At 37.8% G+C, this 19,544-nt stretch overlaps 1 protein-coding gene across 1 annotated transcript; it reads left to right on the top strand.

Moving 5' to 3' along the window:
* The first annotated feature begins 8,519 nt into the window (after positions 1-8,519).
* On the top strand, positions 8,520-17,264 carry rerglb (RERG/RAS-like b). The gene is made up of 5 exons (XM_073472958.1): positions 8,520-8,571; positions 11,607-11,663; positions 13,747-13,820; positions 16,069-16,217; positions 16,979-17,264. Exons 1-5 carry the CDS (start codon positions 8,520-8,522, stop codon positions 17,262-17,264), a joined length of 618 nt encoding a protein of 205 aa, XP_073329059.1.
* Positions 17,265-19,544: the final 2,280 nt, after the last annotated feature.

The following is a 19,544-nucleotide window of genomic DNA, read 5'->3' as shown; positions in this document are numbered from 1 at the left end:
CCTCTGTAAAGATAAGACTTCAATGATCTATCGCCGGTGAAATGAACTTGTTACAGCACCTAACAGCAGTGATTGATTAATAGATAAGAAAATTAAACAAGACAAAATAGTAATACACAATCAAATAATAGAAAAATGCACTCTTATTTCTATTAATGATAATTATAATATTATATATTATAATATATTATTATAATAAAGACTATATACACTCTATTCACCTTCCACATACAAAATATGACCAAGAAGGACATTGAGGGTTTTTAAGCATTATTAATTATGTTAATGTTGATATTAATTAATAAGAAAAATGTTTGGGATGCCAAGTTGTGGAAAATCTTTTTAGCTCGCTCATTAATTCATAATGAAGACCCCTCCAATGTACTGACTACTCATTTTATGGAAAAAGGCTGCAGGATGTCTTGACCAAAATGTATTTATTTGTAGTTTATTTTAGCTGAACAACTTATTAACAATTAAAGGTGCAATATGTAAGAATTGGCCACCTGGAGAATTCATAATCCAAACAAATAGAGACAATCAGTAGGGAAACTGCTAACTGTAGCTACTGTTTTGATTGATTGTTATTCTGATATTCTGTATTTTTTGTATGTTTTAAACTAATATTCTTACATATTGCACTTTTAAAACTGCAGAAATAATGGATTGCTATTCTTTATTCATGATTTATTAACATGTATAAACAGGTGAGTTTACAGATGAACCTTTGCTCATGGTTTATCAGAACTGAGAAACTCAAGACCATTTATTAAGACATCTTGTCATAACACTTAGATTCTTAATAAATCAAGAGTCTTTTCACAAATTGTCTCTTTGTCATGCTCACAGCTGTAGAAACTATTAGATTATTTAAACCGAGTGTCAGATTCATGATTTAAAAGAGTACATGTATCTTTTCCTGTCACGTTTTCTTTGGAATAAGCAGAACATGAATCTCCTCTGATCGGCCCTGATGTGGATTCATAGCAGATGTGACAGCCTTTGTTTCTCCTGGACTCTGCTGTAGTCCTCAGCGGTCTGCTCACTGCGGGTTGCTGCTTTCAGTGTCTGATTGTGGTTTTGAATTTTCAGCTCTTCAACATAATATTCTTCTTTGTTTTTTAAGTGTTTCAGGACATTTTGTTCTTCCAAGATTCAGATCAGCGTAATTTGTCAAACAGGAAAAAGCACAAAGTGGCTGCCGTTTGAGCCAGAAAGCTCATACTTTTTGCCAAAATGCTCTTCTATGAAATATAATCTATCAAGAAAGGAGTGCTACGTGAACCTAATAAAAGAGGTTCAAATGGATAAAAATCTGTTGCAAAACCCACTCTACTCCAGCCTGTATGGTGTCTTTGATCTGTGTTTACATCCACTAGGATGTATAAATTGTCGGCCATTGAATGAAGATATACAGAGAAACATGAGAGGGAGTTTTCAGGGGCCAGCAGCCCTGTGGCTAATGTTAAGATAAAATGAGGGAAATTGACCATGAGATGTTCTCAAAGGGAAGTTTATTCCCCTCTTGTGTCTTTTAAACCCACTTCATTCAGTCCAGTAAACCTCAGTCACATGTCCGCCCCCTTTCTTTTCCCTCTTTCTCCCTCTTTTCTTGTGTTGCAATGAGCAGATGTTTCATTTAAGAACATCAAAAAGATTGTCTGAAGTTCGGTGAATCACACATAAAGGAGGACGCTCCTCCGGCTGCAGTGGTCTTCTTTAGAAATAACACCTACATCTAATGTTTACACCAAACTCAAGAGCATGCATTAGCCACGATTAGACACCTGATATTTTTCATTCATCACTTTGTTGTTTAAGATTCCTCCAAAAAGCTGCCCGCCAAGATTGGTTGGTACTCTTCAGGGTCATTCGGCTCATTTCCTCTCTTACAGTCTTGATAAGTTATTGCATTAAAGCACTATTTTCTTGAATTATCTTGTCTGGGAGTGGGATAAGTGTATGATGTTTTCTTTGGGCAGAGGTGAGAGCAGAGCTGATATATACACAGCACCTCTTAGTTTTGGAAGTTGGCTGAGTAAAGACATATTTTACCTTATTTCTGACTGTATCTGAAGTGTAAAAGCTTGAGGATTTAACACAAAAAGAAAATAATGTTTCACATAATTTTTCGTTTTTAGCTTGAGAATGCTCTCGTGCCAAAGACGGAGATTTGGATGCTTTTGAGGCCATAAAACTCAAAATAGACCAAGCTCAAAGACCACCAGCACACCATCAGTCATTAGTCATTTTGCTTCATAATTTCAACATCTCAGAAACATCTCGACCGATGCCCAAATTTGGGAATCAAACTCGAGAGAAAGAGGACGAAGAAAAAGGGGCTGCAGGGGCCAATCACAAGGACGAGAATGATGGGTGTCGCACGACGTCTTTGGGTCGGACCGCTGCTGCCTCTGCTCTTCATCAGTCCAGCCTGTTCCTGTCAGGATTAGGGTTCATACAGTAACATGTTCAAGATGTTGATGTGAATTCATGTGGGGAAGGAATGACTTCAACTGAACCAACAGGCCGGGACAGTAAAGGATTAACATGGGTTTTGTATTTAAAGGTGCAATTTTGAACATCAAAGTCACATTAATTCACATTCCTTGGAACAATTACCAAGTGAGACCTCTGTCAAAATGACTGATAGCTGCCAGCTCAAGTCACATATATCGTCATCTCCTGCAACAACATCAAAAGTCGTTACTGTTTGGCTTTCTGGAAAAAGACAAATAAACCTAATTGGGATTTTTCCATGTATTCACTCCTTCCATCACCTGCAGCTGCTGGATGGATGTTTTACACACAAAGACCAGCACCCTCTGCTGGTTTTGTGGCATAAAGCAATTCATGCATGCACCCTTTCATTAAAACGTGTCTTAAAGTCAGCCTATGTGGTGTTTATTCTTTATGATTAAAAGACTTAGGTTGAGTCACATTGTCTGTATCTTGTGCAACCATTTTATACCGTGTTGTGTTTGGGTGTTTTAATGGGCTATCACATTTATTGTATTGTACATGTTGATATGTTTGTTTTGTCAGTCTTTCTGGGTTTATTAGACTATTTTGTTTTTGTTAGGCGACATAGACCGACTAAATCACTAGCATACATCAAGTTATACCAAATTTAGTGCCAGGCTAAGCTAAACTAAACAACCAAACGAAGCTACCCTAAACTATGCTATCATGAACTAAACAACAAAATATGCTCCACTCTACGAATATTGGTTTATGAAGATATTCTTAACAATTTAATAGGTCACTAAGATAAGTTCAATTAAACTAAACTAAGTTAAGTTAAGCTAAGCTAAGATACAAATGAGAGAACGAGGCTAACAACCAAACTCAGATGCTAACCTAAGCGACACTGAACTAAACAAGCTTCACCCTGAAAATGTGAGTTCATGAATTTATTCTGAACACTCTTATAGGTTACTAAGATAAGTTAAATTAAACTAAACTAAGTCACTGTAAGTTAAGCTAAGGCTAAGATATAAATGAGAGAACTAGGTTAACAACTTAACCAAACTCCGATGCTATCCTAAGGTACACTGAACTAAACAAGCTTCAACTCATAACTTATCAATGTATTTGAGGATTCTGGGAGTATTATTTTGTTTTTAACATCATTAGGTCGATTTAGTCCAATTAAACTATAGCTCACAAAGCTTAGTTAAGCTGAGGCTAACCCAACAATGCTAACGATGAACCAAAGCTTCACCCATTTAGACCGTCTTTGCTTGTCATGTCTACGTGGGCTTTTTAAAAAAAATGTATCATTCCTATTGCAACTGATCCTTTTAAGTTTATTGTTGTTATCAACTCAATTCAGCTAAACTACAAACTAAACAACTAGGCTTAGGTCTAAACTAAACAGGGCTAAGATAAGACGGCTATTCTAAGCTACAACAACATGCTTCAACTCCATTTGTCATCTTATTTATTTTTATACAATGAGCATTTTTGCATTATTAGGCTATTAGGCTATTTTGTTTTCACAATATAACATCACTACGCTAAGTTAAACCACACAACCTGCAGGCTAAGTTAAGTTAAAGCTAAACTAAGCTAGGCTGCAATAAACCAAATAACTAGCCTCAACTACATCAAGCTAAACCAATCTGATGTCGAATCTGAATCCAATTTTTTTTCACATTTTTTTATTAGTATTTTGTTTCTCGAAGTCACTAAACCAAGTCAGAGGAAAGGTAATCTAAACTAAGATAAGCTAAACCAAATAAAAACTAAATGACATAATTGTATATCAGAGCCACATGTAAATAAAACTTCTGATAATTGTTTTTTCCAAGGTCTGTGGAAAAGAATATCAGGGCTGCCCACATAATCTGACATTCAATAACAGCAACCATTTAGTTTTTAACTGGCATCTCCTGTTTGGCTATCAGCCACGAGGAAACCTCCAGTCCAACATAATTTTTCCCATGTCACATATGGTAGATAATCTCATTTCACAGAGTAAACAGAAACCTTCCAGACAGATTCCTGCTTCACAGACGTTATGTAATGATGTTGCTGATGTGCTGTGGTGCCCTTTGATGATGATTTGTTGAGGTTTTGTGTGTGTGTGTGTATGCAGCTGGTGAGAAAAATGTGTCTTTCGGTGTGTTTAGTTTAGTGGGCACATGACGTCGTCCCATGCGAAAGCCTCTTTGCAGCCACGTGTTGATCAGCTCAGGAAGAAATGGTCTTTCACTCTCTGCTTGATTAAAAGCTGCCATGGATGGCTAGGCTTTCCACTGTGTGCTCGCCTTGGAAGTAAAACAGACGAATTTGTTTTTTCCTGATTACAACAGGGATGTCTATTGAGAAGTTTTGATGATGAGAAGCATGAAAAGAAAAGTGATTTTATTAAAATTTTTGTATTCTTGGAGCGTGTTGTTTTCCTGAGGTGCATGCTCTGATGATTGAGGTCGGTGAGCTCAAGTGTTTCAGCATTCAAGGCTGATTAAAAGTCTTACTTCACTGGTTTAAGATTAGGAATGATTGAGGCGAACATATTTCCCCAATATGCAATAGTAATCTCTCCACGAGTCCTCATCTGAACCCCCCCAAACTTTAAGTTATATGGTACCAATTATTTTGCCTCATGCAAGCTGATTCGCAGGGTATATGATATCTAAACATCACTGCGTTGAAAGATCAAAACTCGGTAAACATTTCAAAAGCCCATCCAGTCTGCATGCCGTGCGTTCTGAAGGGATTTGGACGCACATAATGTGGTCAGGCTGTTTTCATTGTATCATTACAGCTTTTGTTTTACAGTATTTAAAAGGTTCAACTCCATGATCCTAAAGTCAACAAGAAGAGATTGGCACAAACTCCAAAAAGCGAGCATTACTTCACTCTCACATTGATTGACAGCTTTCTTGATACAAAGAATAACATTTGGAGTAATGCACAGTATTTATAACAGACTGTAAAAGCCTTGTTTAGTTATGTAATGTTTGAAAGGATCCGTATGAAGATCATAAGTTTTGGCGTATTCATTCCAGCTATTATAATCAGAAAGTAACTATGTAAATAGACTAAAACAACCCAAGGTGAAGGCTCAAAACAGTGTGATTGTGAAATTCTGAAGTGCAGCCAAGTTATGACAGCCCTCTTTAAAGCTGAGGGTAAAATTTAAGACTTTCTTTTGGAAGAGGGTCACCGACTTTGCATGCAAACAGATACCAGATCAAATGAAGCCAGTTTGGAAATGGGCCCAAAATGCCCAGACGGAGCATGCAAGAGGGTCAGGGGGGACAAAAATGTGGTTTCAGTCTAAAGAATATTCATTTCGTTGGCTGACATTAGTGTGTGAAATCGAAGCTACTGGAGGATGATTTATTGGCTGTATGTGCCACATTTTGTGTTGTGGCTGAAGCTGAAGAAAATGGATTGCTCGTCTGGATCGATTCAGTTTGATGTCAGGAGAATGACTGATGCTCTAATCAGTGTTTTTTTATTGCTGGCCTTCTCATGGTTTTGCCTCCACGCTGCACTCAACCACTCAACTTTACTATATTGCTTCAGTCTGGTGAGCTGTGACTCACGTACATAACCAAAGCCATCAACATTTTTTCCCCATCATATCACAGCCTTCCCTTCGCTAAAATACATCGACCAGTTTCAATAAAATGACTTTTCCTTGAAGCCAGAAGATTATTAACACCGGACTCAGCGGGAAGTTGCCAGATCTTATCGCAGAGCGTTCAAAAACAACTCAAAATAATGGTTTCTTGATTCAAATATGAGGACACTTCACACAGAAGCCCAATACTGCCAGACGATGACACAAAAAAGATAAAAGCTGTGAATTATAAAATAAGAACATTAATATTAAGTCTCACGTTATTATTGTGACTCACTAAATCAGTGCAAAGTGTACAGTAGGCCTTTGACACAAGGACTGGGGCTTGCCTTCCACGAGTCTCGCGTGTGGTTTAGACAACAGGTTTCGGTTGAAAGTTAAATTAAACACAACTTCTCTTGTGCTTCAAGTCTCTGTTGACCTTTTCAATATTTAACTAAGACAACAATCTTTCTGTAATCTTGAAAAGTGCTTTGTGTGCCTCAACATAACCATAACAAAAACATTTATCATACATACCAAGTTATGACTGGTGGATACTGTATTGCATGATATCTTAGACAAACAAAGGAAATCTGTTATCGGTGAAAGTTCTGCAGCAATGTTGAGTATGAACATTTGACAACCTGCCTGACACATTAAAATGTTAAAATTGATTAAAATGTTTCTTTATTAGATTAATAGAAGCATTATCTGGGTTACAATATGTTTATGTTTAATTTTTAAGTAAAAATTTTGAGACATTGAGAGAAATACTAGGTCCCACTTACAGGTAGTAAGTCAAAAGTGTATGCTATTATAGAAAAATTAAAATATTTGTAGAGTCACTCCCATTTAAATGCAACAGGTTGAAGAATTTATTTTACTTTTATACATCAGTCTATCTAAACCAAAATCAGTGTGCAGCTAACTAAGATCTGAATCTGAAGAAAAGATGAGATTTGTTTTATGGTCATGACTATTTGGTAAGTCTTTATGAATATGTGTTATATGTGTAACTGTATGGTTAACCTGTGTGCAAACGTCTTGAACGGAACTGCCTGAGGATGAAAAAGTAATTTCAGTGTAAAATGACAATAAAGTTGTATCGTATCATATTGTAATGTATGGTATGGTATTGTATCACAGTGTATCGTATCTTATTGTATTGTAATGTATTGTATTGTGATGTATCGTATTGTAGTGCATCATATTTTATCATATCGTATCGTATGATATCATATTGTATTATATTGTAGTGTATCGTATCGTATCGTATCGTATCGTATCGTATCGTAGTGTATTGTATTGTTTGGTATTTTTGTGTATCATATCGTATTGTATCATATTGTATCGTATCATATTGTAACGTATCATATTGTATCGTACTGTATCGTATTGAAGTGTATCGTATCATATCGTAGTGTTTTGTATCATAAGTAAAATAATTTTATCATCATTACTTAAAAAGTCATCTTTACTAAAAATGCACAACAATTTTACATCTAGAAATCAGATCAAGTAAATCTAAAAATTTTGCCTTTGTATAAGGCTGCATAATTTTGCCTGACTATTCTTACTCTTTGCCTGATTAGTTTTACTTCACAACATGGAAGGATTTGATATCATTGTTAGCATAAGAAATGTTAATCATGTTTAAGTTCATGTTTAAGTCAGTGAATGCTTCGTAGATGCTTTCTTTATTTTGCAATTTGACAGATACGTATGTTACAAACATTTCCTCATAGCGTTGATAAAACGTTTATCTCAGGGGGCATTTTCTCTCAGAATCTGTTTGCTGTTGCAAATTAGTTTTATATAAACATATTTTCTTGACAAAGTTGCATTAATGTGAATACGTTTTCATATTTCTCATTCCTAACATTTCATCAATTCATCTTATTCTTTTCCCGGTGGGAATGGACTTCCATAACATTACACTATGATAACACAAATGTCCATAGATGGCAGCCAGACTACAGTTACAGTGCCAGAGTTGGAACAGCACAATGGGTTTAGTCAGCCATGACCTTCGAGTAACCTCACTGTAGGAGGGGGAAGAGACAGAAAAGAGAGATATATGGGCACAAGAGAGGAAAGAAATAAGGAAAACAGATTGATTGAGAGAGAATAAAGAGAGAGCAGAGAGAGAAAGAGAGAAAACAGAGAAAAGAGAGGTGTGACAGAGTAAAGGAGCACTTGGCACACAGACAGACAGAGAGAGAGAAGAGGGGGGCGCTTGTTTTCCCCCATCTCCTCTCCCACCAGCTTTATAAAGTGAAACAGCCCTTTGAAGAGGAGGAGAGGGGGGCAGTCCTGTACTCCTGTACTCCCATCCAGCCCAGACTGTAAGGAGCATTTAGTGTGCCGACGCTAACCCAGATACCAGACACACACAGAGCGTCAGCCAGAGAGCCAGCTGAGGACCTGACAGAGCACAGGCATGAACGACATCAAGCTGGCCCTGCTGGGAAGCCAGGGGGCTGGGAAATCAGGTGAGTGGATGGAGGTGATTTTTATTTCAAAGAGCTTTAGATTAAATACCTGTGTTTCTTCTGTCAACACCTATGTACTATGTATGATGCAATTTTAAATGTCTATTTGTTGCTTTTTCTTTGTGTTGATACTTGCAACAGTCAGTTTTTCTGAAATAATGCTGGTTTTTAATGCATAAAAAAACAGTTTCTGGATTGGATTAGACAACTACTACTGTTTCAGACTTCTTGCCTTTACCTAAAAAGAGCACAAGTGTAGTAAATTACCAGAAAAGAAGTCTTATTTAATACATTTGGTGTTGATCTTTCAAATGACAATCACATAATGTCTTGGGACCTTTGTGGAGGTCATCACATCTGAGTTTAAGGCTTTAACCAATGGCTATTTTCAATAGCAATTAATCTATTTTCTCCATTAATCACTTAATCATTTGGTAGACAAAACATCACTAAATATAGAAAAATATCCATCAAGTTTCCAGAGTTAAATAAATAATGCTAAATAATATTATTTTAGCAAGCCAACAGTCCAAAACCCAAAGAAAGAAAATTAGTTATTTAAAAGAAAAATAACTTAAACAGATATCTGTTTTTAAAAATGTGAAATTTACTTTTTATGCATCAGCTAATTGATTAATTGACTAATCCTTTTAACTCAACCTAAGTTAACTTGCCTTAGTTTTCCCCTCCAGACGCTTGGTTTAAATATATAACTAAATAAAAAAATATAAATAAATAATCTCAGTCTTTGTTTTGATGTTGGCTATAAGACACTCTCTTTGCTGAGGTGGATTAAAAATATAATAAGTGATTACTTACACATTACTTAGGTCTGTGTTTTCTTAAATCTTATTTCCAGAGGATTTAATCTTATCAGAGGCTTCCTCAATAAGCAGTGACTGTATGTAGCCTACTGTATGCTAATACACGTGTAAAGAGGCTAGAAGATAAAACAGCTGAGTGTCTCATTGTGTATGAATGCTTCAGAGAAAACCTTCTAGATGTAGGCTTGATCCACCCTGAACAGTAGTGAGGACACTGTATCAAAGACCACAGATGATCTGGACTAGCTGAGATAATGCTCAAATGAGATGTTGATAAAGCTCCAACAGAAGGCTGACGGGAACACACCACGACTTGCAGCTTGTTAGCAATGTCCCACAGTATAGCATACATTTCTGTTTCTTTAACTTTTGAAATAACCATCTCAAATAGAGTTTAAAAATTGGCTCCTCAGCATAAAAGCTGTCTTAGATGTTTAGCTAGACTAACTACTACTACTTTCATGTAGGCTCGTAACTGAACTAGGGGTGTGACAATATACTGTACCAATATTGACCATGACCATGATATTTAACATTTAAATAATAATAAAATTGATAACATGGTAATAATAGGCTACACATACAATAATACTGTATAAATAATCCAGCGCCTCTTATATAATTTCTGTTTCTTTCCATTTTCGCATTTGCATAGTAGATGGCGGTAACGCCTCTTAACGCTGGTTGCCACTCACCATAAAATGGAAAAAATATGAAGAAGATGCAGTAGGCCTAATGGTGCCATTGCAAGTTGGAAGTTGGATGGACGCTTGTTGCAAACGGGTGTTTGAATGGCAAGTCTGCGAACTTCGCTTGCAAGTACAGCAGCTGATTTAACAGTTGAGGGCGAAAAAGACAGGAGGAGTCGACTACCAAGTAGTATTTACTTTACATAAACAACACTATATGAAGTAAAAAGTGATGAAGAGGTAAAAAGTAATTGTTCACTATGTGTGCCGCCATACTGCTGTGATGTCATTTGTGTTTATATCGGCGAACTCGGGCTGTGCAGATCTTGCCCGAGTTTCTGACATGGAATTCTGACTTAGGCGGCCATTCAGTTGCACTTTTCCGTGTTGAAGGTAGTTTTTTTCCGATTTCTGAGCACAATGGAAGGCAGCATGACTCTCTCGGTGAAGTAGCCTCCTGCTGCACAAAATTACTAGAGACTACAGACAAAAGTGAGACACACTGCAGGTAGACAACTCAATACTATTGTTACCATGAATTCTTTTGGCCACAGTAATTGTTGCAAAATGTTTTGTTGTTACAGCTCTAAACTGAGCTAACACTTTATTTTCACTGGGCTTCGGTTTCATGTTACATAACCAGTCTATTGGCTCCATCCTTTGAGACTGAACAGAAATAGCCCCCAGAGAATCCGTGCCTTTGAATGGGCTTTGTTAAATTAAAACTCATCTTTAATGGAGCTGATTTCAAGGTTGTAAAAATGAAAACACAACGTAGGCTATAGCCTATCCAAGTTTGATCAATCTCAAAGGTGAGCTGAAATTCCCCACTACTGATTTTGTTTATGTTGTAATTATCTAGATCAAGCTCTTTAGTCAGTTTTGCTGCACTGTGCTGACAGTTGTGCCACTTACTCTTTGTTTACATAAGTATTATGTGAAAACGATCTGTATTTTGGGCTGAAAGACTTCCAAAGATTTCAGCAGTTTACGTGACCATACCTTGAATCTGCGAGGTCAAACACATCCCAGATTTTATTCAGTGAAAAATGCTGTTGAGGAAGAGGAGGAGGAGGAGATATCACACCCTTGTTGCTGCTTTGGGTCTAATTAGATTTACCAGTATTCAGGCTCTGTGGTACTGGTTAAGACTGACTGGCTCTGTGCTGTGTTCAAGCTCCATAAAACAATTGCTGCCAGCAATTGAAACTTCTGCCCTTAATTGAATCTGATTGTCGGTGGTCATTTTTATTTGTAGATTGCAGTCTGGAGGCAAAGCAGAGGAGGAAATATAACCATTCAGCTTGCCAAATATGCACACAGGCCTTCCAGAAAAGCCATGCAGCCTCTCTAATGTGAGGCTTCGGTTTCACTACTCCAATCCCAGAGACTTTTGGCACCGTGTTGCGCCTGCTGGAGTGAATGAGGGTCATTTCCCCCCCACTGCTGCCACCTGTGAGGGATGAGAGTGTAATGATGCCATGATTAATTTTGTTGCTTTTCATTTCATCTGTTTCTCCAGCTGTCCTTGTGCGGTTCCTGACCAGGCGCTTCATCGGTGAATATGCCTCAAACGCCAGTAAGTGTTCCCAGATTGTGGTTTGATTGGGGTTTTGGTTTTGGTCCTGGAGAACAAAGTTTATCTTCAGACATCATGGTTGTTGCTCTTCAGTCAGTCAGATTAAGAAGATCAAAACAATAAATTCCATATTCTAGTCCCCATCTACCACTATTTCATTGTTTCTCACATTTTATTTAATGAAAGCCATATTAACTGACTTTTTAGTCCACTTTGGAAGAGTGGAACAAGTAAATACAACACTAACACATTATGTTATTATAAAGTTGTTGCAGAGCTGCTAGAAAACAGTCACCTTTATTAACCAGCAGACATCAACAAAGCACCATTGGCATTTACTATGAATATCATATCATTTTTAACTTCCAACTCCTGAGGGAAATATTTGGCTCTCTAGCTGCTAAATCCACAACTTTGATAATGTTGGGAATAGTGCAAATAGACCAAAAAAGTAGAGTCAGATGCTGGAAATCAAAAACAAATAGCTGAAAGGTGCTAAAACACTCTGTAGAGCTGAGGCCGAGTCCTTAAACCCTGAAATAAGTTATCATTTTGCACTTTAAGTTTCCTTGTCTCGACGTCAATGACATAAAATAAATCAGTAAGTACCCGACGTTGGAATTATAAAATGTGTACATGGCCCAAAATTGCGGTTGCTAACAAGTGGCTAAATGAGACTGCAGAAGCTGTCGGGGACATAAAGCGTCATCACACCGAGCATGAAGACAGGCTGACTTCAGTTACAAACTATTCTAATTCGTTGATCAAGTTATACTATCGTGCTTGTGTAGTAATTGTGTAGTAAAATGCTTGAAATTGAATTGAAATGTTTGATTATAGCCTTAACTACACATTAGCTTAACATTAGTAACATAGTTTTTTGCTTCTGGTGATTTCATTTACGCTTAGAAAATCACAAAAGGTGATTATCTTGCTGAACAAAACGTGAAAGTATCATAAACTTGTGTTAGTAGCAGAGCTTGTAATCCAAAATCCAATTCAAAACTTCCAGGTTAGCCTACATCGTATTATCTATATTGATTTTCCCTTCAAGCATAACCCTTCACATTACATGTCATTTAATTGATTGCTAACACAAATATATTGATTAGTGTAAATAAAAAACAAGATTAAACCAATCATGCAGTGAAATATACGGAAGCCCTAAAGGGCCATGCATTCATACATTTTCCCGTGATAACGAGTTAATTTAATTTGTTTTCTCGAGATCTCGAGTTATTATCTCGAAATAACAACTGCCGTTTTCCTGAGATAACGGGATAATTTTCTCGAGATCTCGAGATAACGAAACTTTGTTTTCCCGAGATAACGATATAATCAATTCGAGATCTCGAGATAACAAAACGATAGTGTAGTATATTAAATCATTGCAGGAAACATCATTCAGTGTAGCAATGTCAGAGGAGCAGGAACATATTGATCACAGCGTCACATATCTTTTCAATCAAGGCCTGACACAGGCTGAAATAGCATTATGCCTTGCTATTACAGATAATATACACATTAGTGTGCGTAATCTAAAAAGACGGTTAGCAAGGCTTCAGCTATATCGGCGGCGCAATCTAAGTGAGCCTGATGTCGTCGTTAACTACATAGCTGACCAGCTACGGGGTCCCGGGTGTCTCCATAATCTCAGGCCTATCATATCACAGTCATTATCTCGAGATCTCGAATTAATTATATCGTTATCTCGGGAAAACAAAGTTTCGTTATCTCGAGATCTCGAGAAAATTATCCCGTTATCTCGGGAAAATGGCAGTTGTTATTTCGAGATAATAACTCGAGATCTTGAGAAAACAAATGAAATTAACTCGTTATAACGGGAAAACGGAGGCAATAAACTGTATGAATGCATGGCCCTTTAGGGCTTCCGTAGAAATAGGTAACATCAAACAAAAGTAAAACATGACAGGTGAAGCATTTTTCTTGGTTTAGCATTTTTGCATAAAAAAAAAACAAAGAAAGGAAAAAACACAAAGAATGTTCAACTATCATTAAATAATTAAATCAATTGCAATAATATTGTGTTATTTACTTTTGTGTGTTTCTAATCCTGTAACAGATTCCCTGTACCATAAACGACTGTCAATCGATGGCAGGCAGCTGAACCTGGAGGTTTTTGACCCATGCTCTCAGGTACAACATATCACTAACACACCTAATATTGTGTTTTTTTCCCCAGAGCATTTTATTAGAAAAGCAGAGCCGCAGTCAGACTCTCTCTGTTTTGAGTACTTTGGTTTCCTCTGACATTTCATCAGCGGGCTGGAAATCTACTCATAGCGTCTTTCTCTTGGACACAATGCACGGATGACACAAATGAGAATCTGAGATGAGAATGATGTCTTTTCAAGAAGAGCCTTCCATATCAGAATTCACATGCCAGCATTTTGTTTGACTTATATAATAATATGATAATATATGATAATCAGGTGAGACCTCAGTCAGTATTTATTTTAGCCATAGCAATATCATCGGTGTTGGGAGACAGCTTGCTGTCTCCAACGGCCAAGAGACGCCTGAGGCAATCCTTCAGCTGAGGTGTAAACACGATAATTTCTTGTTTTGGAGCTTCAGGAGTTTCACAAAACAACAATAAAACTGTCTGGTTTCAGTCTGCTGGGGAGCCTGCAGCACATGTCACGACCTTGAATGAACCGTGGTCAGATATTTACCTTTTGGCCAGCACGTGTACGATCCGTCCAGCACTTAAAGTTGGAAATCCAAAGGGTTTATGAGTATATCCCGAGGCAATATGTGCCAGCGGCTGTCCCTTTGAAGAAAAGAGCCATATAACCTGCCTACCTCTCTTTCAACGAGACCAAAGACCTGAGAGGCCTTTTTTACTACAGAGTCAGAATTTATTGGAATAGCCCTTGGCTCAGCAGAACAAGAGCTGGTCATTGTCTTTGTCGGTTAAACTCACTGTAACATCAGCCCTTCATAAGAAACATGTCCTGCCCTTCTGACCTGGGCTGCATAAAGAAACTATTAGTCAATAAAGAGAAAGGGATAAGTGAGGTTTTACAGTGCTGAGGCATCGTTGTTTAAGGGCTCAGACATGTCCTCAGGCCTCTTGTCCTTCCTGCAGTGTTTATTTCTCCTCAAGGTCACCTGTACAGAGTCCTGTTTTCACTCTGCACGTGCCTGCACGCTGGTGTTCTTCAGGGTAACAAGAACAGCAGTAAAAATAGCTCTGGAAGAAGTCGGACAACAGCAGGCATAACACTTACTGTGGGCTCAAAAGCTAAAATCACCTCTCAGAACAGAAATAACTGAGTCTAAGTCTGTTGTTTTCTATATCTGGTAACCTTCCCATGTGGTTATCATGACAACTTGCTAAAAAAAAAAAATATGTTGTGTTAAAAAGACATTTTCTGAGGTTTGTTTGAGTCTGTTTAAAGTCACTTTGACATATTTATGAATGAAAGTTATACAGAATATGTGTGGGCAGACATCTGAATCCTTTAGATTTGATTAGATCACTTAGGCTAGAGAGATAGGGTGCTGATGTGGACTGTTGGCCTAGTTACATGAGAAGAATTATGAGGAAGAAGGAATATTATATGACCAATGAACAATGGTTTCACTCTGATAGCTACTAGGACCCACTAGCTAACAGTTGAGTGCGGTTCTATAATGGGCTAAGTTAGCTGGTGGCCAGAATCCCATTTGATTGAATAAATTAATGTATTCACTGCTGAGTTCAAGACATTTTTAGCACATTTTTTTAGTTTGGTATATACTAAGAGATAAATGAAGAATTAAAGGTCATATTGATAACATTTTTATGTAGGCAAATAAATGATACATCTCTAGAGCTTGTAGAAAGGTGCAGAATAAAAGCATGTCTTTTCCTCGTATCTTTGTTTCATCAGGATTAAGAGTCTTGTAGGCAGTTTGTGGACAAAAACTAAAAACTGGCTGAGTTTTACAGTATACCCCCTGCATACTGTACTGCCGTAACGTTATCTAGCTAGTGTTAGTGATGTTAACGTTAGATAACTAGTAAGTGTCACTGGCAACCCCTTGAGGGGGCAAATGATTTGAACAACAGCGCTAAAAGACAGTTTAAAGCCAATATGTCACAAATGTCTTCTAACTGAATTATGTTTTTTTTATAGGCGTTGTAATATAAAGCCACTAAATTCCATCATTTAACAAATTTGTGTGGTTATATTTTATATATTATAGTCTGCCGTTGAGCCAGTGCTGCCTAAAGCTGATTTTTGTGATATCTACAAAAAAACACAATGCAGAGAACATTTGACTAAATCTGTCCCAGTGAAAACAAGCCATACAGGACACATATCTTACATACTGTGGAACCTGAATTTAATCTGCTCAGTGATATCACAATAAAAGCATGTGTTGTCCTTGGCAGAGCTCAGAGGCCAGGTGTATACTGGAGGAGCCGGTGGACTGGGCAGACGGCTTCGTGGTGGTGTACAACATCAGCGACCGCACTTCCTTCCTCAATGCCAAGAACATCCTGCGGCAGATCCGGGAGGCGCGCATGGACAACTGCAAAGGGTCAGAAGCACAATGAGGTTGTTTTATTCTGAAGTGAGTCTGACAGTGGACCGGAGCTGATGTAGGATCAGTGCAGCTGCTGTTTCAAACTAATTCCAGAAACTTTGAGCTGGATGAGGTTACATGAAGCGTATCCTTCTGAGGTGAAGTAGTTTTTGCAAATATGTTCTCAGACTTGTGACTCATGTGGGGCTCACTACATTAAGATGAAGGGTAAAAAGTATAAACAATGTCAATGTCAATTTGTTTAAAATTTCACTCAAACCTGTCAAACTTTTTAATTGACAAGCAATGAAATGCATAGAATTATATACAACTCCTATAGTATATGAACCGAGCGCACTGTAAGTGGAAAAACAGAACAAAACAGAGTATGGTTGCTCTACTTTTTTTGAAGCTGAGCAGGGCTCCTCATGCGGTCTTGAATCTGAGGAATGCTGGGAGTCCTGACTGAGCCTGACAAACACAAACTGATAAATGATTCATGATGACATGTGAGGGATTCACTGCAAACCTGCAAACATCTAGTCTGCTGGAAAAATCCATCAGGCTGCCTGTCAGGCGGTTGAAGCTTCCTGATAACGTGGAGGGAAAAGATTTATTTAGTCAGTGACGAGAATGTGAGAATAAATGTAGATCAGCCGTCATTCTTGGAGATAAGGACTGAGAACACTTGTGTTTATGTTTGAGTGAATCAAAAGCTTATTTATTGGCTCCTCATCCTCTTCATCTCACCACACGCTGACTTGTCTGTGTTACAGGGACACAGAGGTTCCTGTGTGTTTGGTGGGAAACAAGCAGGATCTGTGTCATGTCCGTCAGGTGCGTGAGGACGAGGGCCGCTGCCTGGCTCAGGAGAACCGCTGTCACTTCCAGGAGGTCTCAGCGGCTGAGAGCTACCAGGACATCGCCAACCTCTTCACGCAGCTCATCCGGCAGGTGATGGAGCATCTCAAGTACAGAGCCGACCGACGACGCTACAGCGGCTCCAAGTCCATGGCCAAGCTCATCAACAATGTGTTTGGCAAGAGGAGGAAGTCAGTGTGATGGTCCCAGTGAAGTAAACAGGAGGTACTGGGACAGTGTGTGTGGACCCATGTTAAAGGGAACTGGCCAGCAGGTTACATGCAGGGTCCGAAACTGATTAGTACGCACACATTAATCTTGCGTTCACACTGTGAGCAACTTGGACAACGGGTGGAAAAGTTTGGATGGTGTCTGCAACTTCAGACAAACATTAGTCTTGTAAAAATCTTTGGCAGGTTTTGTACTTTCTCTTGCTTTGGTTTTGCCCATAATATAATTCTCTGCTTTTCTTTTTTTACATACTCTGAGCCAGAAAACTCACCCTAGTAGCACTTACATACACCAAACTTAACATTTTATTTCTTTTTTAAATCTTTTTTTCTGAAAGTTTATGTGAAGGGATTTTTTGAAATATCACTCATAGCCTGATTTATATAACATTTTGTTCATTAAATTGTTTTTTTTTTTATGGTTGTTGACAGTATTTTTAGATTTATACAGTCCCCTTGTCAGATTTTACAGTGTACCCATTCACCCCATTCAAAACAAAACAGGTTATTGTTGACAAGGGCGGTTGAGACCCTAAGAAAGGGTTGCAAGATGATAAACGTAACAGGATAGCATTGAAACATTTTTACTTCACAAAATTAAGCTTTTATTCAGATTTCTCTCTTAAAAATGAAATGCAAACTTCTTTGAACTGCTCACAACTTGTAAATTTAACCATTAAGAGGGATTCCAAGTTGCTTAGTTTTAAGGGGCCACAAGTTGAAAAGGTTGTAAACCATTGGACTAGGCTATTGCTCAGAAATATTCAATATCAGGAAGACAATACCCTTTCCCCAGTTTGGGGCAGCTGTGGCTCAGGAGGTAAAGCGGGTCATCCACTAATGGGATGATTGGTGGTTAGATCCCCAGATCCCTCGGCTGCATGTATAAGTACCCCTGGGCTGAACCCAAAATTGCTCCTGATGAGCAGGTTGGCACCTTATATGACAGCCATCAGCTGTGATTGAATGTGACAAGTGTTGTCAAGTGCTTCGAGTGGTCAGAAGACTGGAAAAGTGGTCCATTTACCACATATCTTATACAAAAAATGCCTGACTTTTCTGAGTATTATCAAATTGTTCTATTATATGTCTTTCGTTTAAAGGCCCTGCAAACATGACAGAAAGGTTCACTTATTCTTATGATGTAATTATGTGAGGTTATTAAGCTACTTAGGCCAATAAGAATGATAAAACGGTCGGTAAATTGTGAGGCAAATGTCAGTTAGTTGCACTTTTTCACACTGTTCAAAAACAGGTGAACCATGGTTGGATGGGGCCTTTCATAAAACAAGCCAAATTTCTCAAATTTAGTACAACTTTGAATAAATATGACCTAAAACTATCAAAATTGTGGCCAAAATCAGTAAATATCTTCTCATCAAACACCATATAATCAAGACTTAGACCAATCATTCAGCGCCAACTTTCACTACTTGGCAAGTTTTGATATAGCAGATACTCCAAAAATGGTAAAACCGTACTATTGGCGTCAACAGCTACTTTCCAAGCCTATTTCCTGCCTGATTTATTGCTGCAGTTTTTCATATGAAACCTGGGGACCGGGAAGCTTTGATTGGCTGTAATCAGTTTCTCCTCCATCTTTCACCTATCAGACACAACTGTTTATCATTCAGCGAAATCACAACATGGAGGGGTGCAAGACAGAAACGCAGTTGATTAGCTCGTGACAGTGAAATGTTCAACTCCGGCCAATTTTTCTTCAATTCAATTCAATTTTCCCCTAAAACTCCCTCATCAAAGTGCTCACACTGTGAACTCTGGGTTACAAACTTGTCCCTGCTGTTACTTAAAGTATCTTGTTGCAGTTTTTCTCTAAAACTGTTTATCTGCATTTATAAAGTGGGGAAATGTGTCTTCAGATCATCATCAGATCAGTGTTGTGCAGCCTGCTGCTGTGCAAGTTTATAATGTTTTTTTTAGGGAAAAAGTCAGTTTTAATGCATTTTACTGACACTTTAATGAACGTTATGTGTTTATATTTTATTGTTTTTTAATAGTAATGCTACTCTTTGAAAGCCATTTTGTTTGTTTATAGTGGATCACTATACTGATGATTGTAATATGTTATACTCTCTATGGTAGCCCTGATTAAAGGCATCATTAATATTCATTCACAAGTACATTAATGTATGTAACCATTTCAACTGGTCTATTTAATAATTGTTATATTTATTTGGTCTTTTCGCAGATTCCGAAAAATTGAAAATTGTCTTGAATGTGACTTCTGAAC

This window comes from Pagrus major, chromosome 8 (assembly GCF_040436345.1).
Source record: "Pagrus major chromosome 8, Pma_NU_1.0".
NCBI lineage: Eukaryota > Metazoa > Chordata > Actinopteri > Spariformes > Sparidae > Pagrus > Pagrus major.
The sequence above is the reverse complement of the archived record's forward strand: the minus strand, read 5'-3'. Positions and strand labels throughout refer to the sequence as shown.

What these genes read in the sequence shown, in the direction of transcription:
- rerglb (XM_073472958.1), top strand. Translation starts at nt 8,520, where the DNA reads ATGAACGACATCAAGCTGGCCCTGCTGGGAAGCCAGGGGGCTGGGAAA. An exon ending in CCAGGGGGCTGGGAAATCAG is followed by an intron (nt 8,572 to 11,606) that starts GTGAGTGGATGG and finishes CTGTTTCTCCAG; the next exon opens with CTGTCCTTGTGCGGTTCCTG. An exon ending in CGCATGGACAACTGCAAAGG is followed by an intron (nt 16,218 to 16,978) that starts GTCAGAAGCACA and finishes TCTGTGTTACAG; the next exon opens with GGACACAGAGGTTCCTGTGT.